General features: G+C 38.1%; 1 protein-coding gene across 1 annotated transcript; it reads left to right on the forward strand.

The window, feature by feature from the left end:
* Positions 1-1,314: 1,314 nt before the first annotated feature.
* LOC147967459 (uncharacterized) lies at positions 1,315-3,916 on the forward strand. Its single transcript, XM_087523143.1, has 2 exons — positions 1,315-3,406; positions 3,909-3,916. The coding sequence occupies exons 1-2, from the start codon at positions 1,315-1,317 to the stop codon at positions 3,914-3,916; spliced, it is 2,100 nt and encodes a 699-aa protein (XP_087379269.1).
* Positions 3,917-4,600: the final 684 nt, after the last annotated feature.

The raw sequence follows: 4,600 nt of genomic DNA on the forward strand, positions 1-4,600 counted from the left end.
GGCGCGCCCCCCTGCCTCGTGGGCCCCTTGTTGGCTCTCCGATGGCCATCTTCTGCTATATGAGGTCTTTCGTTGAGGAAAAAATATGAAGCAACCTTTTGGGACGAGACTCCGCCGCCACGAGGCGGAACCTTGGCGGAACCAATCTAGGGCTCCGACAGAGCTGTTCTGCTGGGGACACTTCCCTCCGGGAGGGGGAAATCATCTCCATCATCATCACCAACGCTCCTCTCATCGGGAGAGGGAAATCTCCATCATCATCTTCACCAGCACCATCTCCTCTCAAAACCCTAGTTCATCTCTTGTACCAATTATTGTCTCCAAGTCCAGGATTGGTACTAGTAGGTTGCTAGTAGTGTTGACTACTCCTTGTAGTTGATGCTAGTTGGTTTATTTGGTGGAAGATCATATGTTCAGATCCTTTATGCATATTAATACCCCTTTGATTATGAACATGAATATGCTTTGTGAGTAGTTACGTTTGTTCCTGAGGACATGGGAGAAGTCTTGCTATTAGTATTCATGTGAATTTGGTATTCGTTTGATATTTTGATGAGATGTATGTTGTCTATCCTCTAGTGGTGTTATGTGAACATCGACTACATAACACTTCACCATTATTTGGGCCTAGAGGAGGGCATTGGGAAGTAATAAGTAGATGATGGGTTGCTAGAGTGACAGAAGCTTAAACCCTAGTTTATGCTTGCTTCGTAAGGGGCTGATTTGGATCCATATGTTTCATGCTATGGTTAGGTTTACCTTAATACTTTTGTTGTAGTTGCGGATGCTTGCAATAGAGGTTAATCATAAGTGGGATGCTTGTTCAAGTAAGAACAGCACCCAAGCACCGGTCCACCCACATATCAAATTATCAAAGTACCGAACGCGAATCATATGGACGTGATGAAAACTAGCTAGACGATATTCCCATGTGTCCTCGGGAGCGCTTTTCTCATTATAAGAGTTTGTCCAGGCTTGTCCTTTGCTACAAAAAGGATTGGGCCACCTTGCTGCACTTTATTTACTTTTGTTACTTGTTGCTCGTTACAAATTATCCTATCACAAAACTATCTGTTACCACTTATTTCAGTACTTGCACAGAATACCTTGCCGAAAACCGCATATCATTTCCTTCTGCTCCTCGTTGGGTTCGACACTCTTACTTATCAAAAGGACTATGATAGATCCCCTATACTTGTGGGTCATCAATACTCTTTTCTGGTGCCGTTGCCGGGGAGTGAAGCTCCTTTGGTAGGTGGAATTTGGTAAGGAAAAGTTTATATAGTGTGCTGAAATTTACTGTCATTTGTTACTATGGAAAGTAATCCTCTGAGGGGCTTGTTCGGGATATCTTCACCCCGACCAGTAGAGCAAAGAGTTGCTCCTCAACCTACTGAATCTACTGAAAATGAAAATGTTCCCTTTGAAGTTCCTTCGGGTATGTTAGAAAAACTTCTAGATAATCCTTTTGCAGGAGATGGAAAAAAGCATCTTGATGAGCACCTAATTTATGTGGATGAAGTTTGTGGATTATTTAAGCTTGCAGGTATACCCGATGATGTTGTTAAGAAGAAGGTCTTCCCTTTATCTTTGGAGGGAGATGCATTCACATGGTATAGGCTATGTAATGATACGGGGTCATGGAACTACAAACGATTGAAATTGGAATTTCATCAGAAGTTTTATCCTATGCATCTTGTTAATCGTGATCGCAATTATATATATAATTTTTGGCCTCGCGAAGGAGAAAGCATTGCTCAAGCTTCAGGGAGGCTTAAATCAATGTTATATTCATGCCCCAATCATGAGCTCCCGAGAGAAATAATTCTTCAAAGTTTTTATGCTAGGCTTTTTGATAACAATCGCACCATGCTCGATACTTCTTGTGCTGGCTCTTTTATGATGAAGACTATTGAATTCAAATGGAATTTATTGGATAGAATTAAACGCAACTCTGAAGATTGGGATCTCGATGAAGGTAAGGAGCCAGGTATGACACCTAAGTTTGATTGTGTTAAATCTTCTATGAATACCGATGTTTTCCGTAAATTTAGCACTAAATATGGACTTGACTCTGAGATAGTAGCTTCTTTCTATGAATCTTTTTCTACTTATGTTGATATCCCCAAGGAGAAGTGGTTTAAATATCATCCTCCCATAGAAGTAAAAGTAGCTGCACCTATTAAAGTTGATGAAAAGACTGTCACTTATAATGATCCTATTGTTCCTACTTCTTATGTTGAGAAACCACCTTTCCCTGTTAGAATAAAGGGTCATGCTAAAGCTTCAACTGTGGTTCGTAAAAGCAATATTAGAAGTTATACACCTCCTGAGCAAGTCAAAGTTGATCCTAATATTGCTATTGTTAAAGATCTCTTGGCTGATAATATTGATAGGCATGTTATTTATTTTTGCGGTGAAACTGCTAGAATTGCCAAACCTTGTGCTAAAGATAAACATAGACCTATGGTAGGCGTGCCTGTTATTTCTGTTAAAATAGGAGATCATTGTTATCATGGCTTATGTGATATGGGTTCTAGTGTTAGTGCAATACCTTATGACTTATATAAAGAAATTATGCATGATATTGCACCCGCTGAGATGGAAGATGTTGATGTCACAATTAAACTTGACAATAGAGATACTATTTCACCAATGGGAATTGTTAGAGATGTTGAAGTATTGTGTGGGAAAACTAAATATCCTGCTGATTTTCTTGTTCTTGGTTCCCCACAAGATAGCTTTTGTCCCATTATATTTGGTAGACCCTTCTTGAACACTGTCAATGCTAGAATAGATTGCGAAAAGAATGTTGTTAATATTGGCTTGGGTGATATGTCTCATGAGTTTAATTTCTCTAAATTTAGTAGACAACACCGTGAAGAAGAATTGCCTAGTAAGGATGAAATTATTGGTCTTGCTTCTATTGTCGTACCTCCTAGTGATCCTTTAGAACAATATTTGCTAGACCATGAAAATGATATGTTTATGAATGAAAGAAGGGAAATTGATGAAGTATTCTTTAAACAGGAACCTATTCTGAAACACAATTTGCCTGTTGAAATCCTAGGGGATCCTCCTCCACCCAAGGGTGATCCCGTGTTTGAGCTTAAACCGTTGCCTAATACTCTTAAATATGCTTATCTTGATGAAAAGAAGATATATCATGTTATTATCGGTGCTAACCTTTCAGAGCATGAAGAAGAAAGATTATTGAAAACTCTGAAGAAGCAATGTGCTGCTATTGGATATACTCTTGATGATCTTAAGGGCATTAGTCCCACTCTATGTCACCATAAAATAAATTTGGAGAAAGATGCCAAACCAGTTATTGATCATCAACGACTGCTGAATCCTAAAATGAAAGAAGTGGTAAGAAAGGAAATACTAAAGCTCCTTGAGGCAGGTATAATTTATCCCGTTGCCGATAGTCAATGGGTAAGTCCTGTCCATTGTGTCCCTAAGAAGGGAGGTATCACTGTTGTTCCTAATGATAAAGATGAATTGATTCCGCAAAGAATTATTACAGGTTATAGGATGGTAATTGATTTCCGCAAATTAAATAAAGCTCTAAGAAAGATCATTACCCCTTGCCTTTTATCGATCAAATGCCAGAAATAATATCTAAACATACACATTTTTGCTTTCTAGATGGTTATTCTGGTTTCTCTCAAATACCTGTGTCAGCCAATGATCAATCAAAGACTACTTTTACTTGCCCTTTTGGTACTTTTGCTTATAGATGTATGCCTTTTGGTTTATGTAATGCACCCGCTACCTTTCAAAGATGCATGAAGGCTATATTCTCTGAATTTTGTGAAAAGATTTGTGAGGTTTTCATGGATGACTTTTCCGTCTATGGATCCTCTTTTGACGATTGCTTGAGCAACCTTGTTCGAGTTTTGCAGAGATGTGAAAAAACTAACCTTGTATTGAATTGGGAGATGTGCCACTTTATGGTTAATGAAGGTATTGTCTTGGGGCATAAAGTCTCTGAAAGAGGTATTGAAGTTGATAAAGCCAAGGTTGATGCTATTGAGAAGATGCCATGTTCCAAGGACATTAAAGGTATAAAAAGTTTCCTGGGTCACGCCGGTTTTTATAGGAGGTTCATTAAGGACTTCTCCAAAATTTCTTGGCCTCTGACTAATTTATTACAAAAAGATATAACATTTCTCTTTGATGATGATTGTGTAGAAGCATTTGAAATACTTAAGAAAGCATTGGTGTATGCACCTATTGTTCAGCCACCTGATTTGAATTTACCCTTTGAAATTATGTGTGATGCTAGTGATTATGCTGTAGGTGCTGTTCTAGGGCAAAGAGTTGATAATAAATTAAATGTTATTCAATATGCTAGTAAAACTCTAGACAATGCTCAGAGAAATTATGCTACTACTGAGAAAGAATTCTTAGCAATTGTATTTGCTTGTGATAAGTTAACCTTATATTGTTGATTCTAAAGTAAATATTCACACTGATCATACTGCTATTAAATATCTTATGGAAAAGAAAGATGCTAAACCTAGACTTATTAGATGGGTTCTCTTGCTACAAGAATTTGATTTGCATATTGTTGATAGAAAGGGAGCTGAGAACC

The sequence above is a fragment of the Triticum urartu genome, chromosome 5A, assembly GCF_056163025.1.
Source record: "Triticum urartu cultivar PI428250 chromosome 5A, HENAU_Tu73, whole genome shotgun sequence".
Lineage (NCBI taxonomy): Eukaryota > Viridiplantae > Streptophyta > Magnoliopsida > Poales > Poaceae > Triticum > Triticum urartu.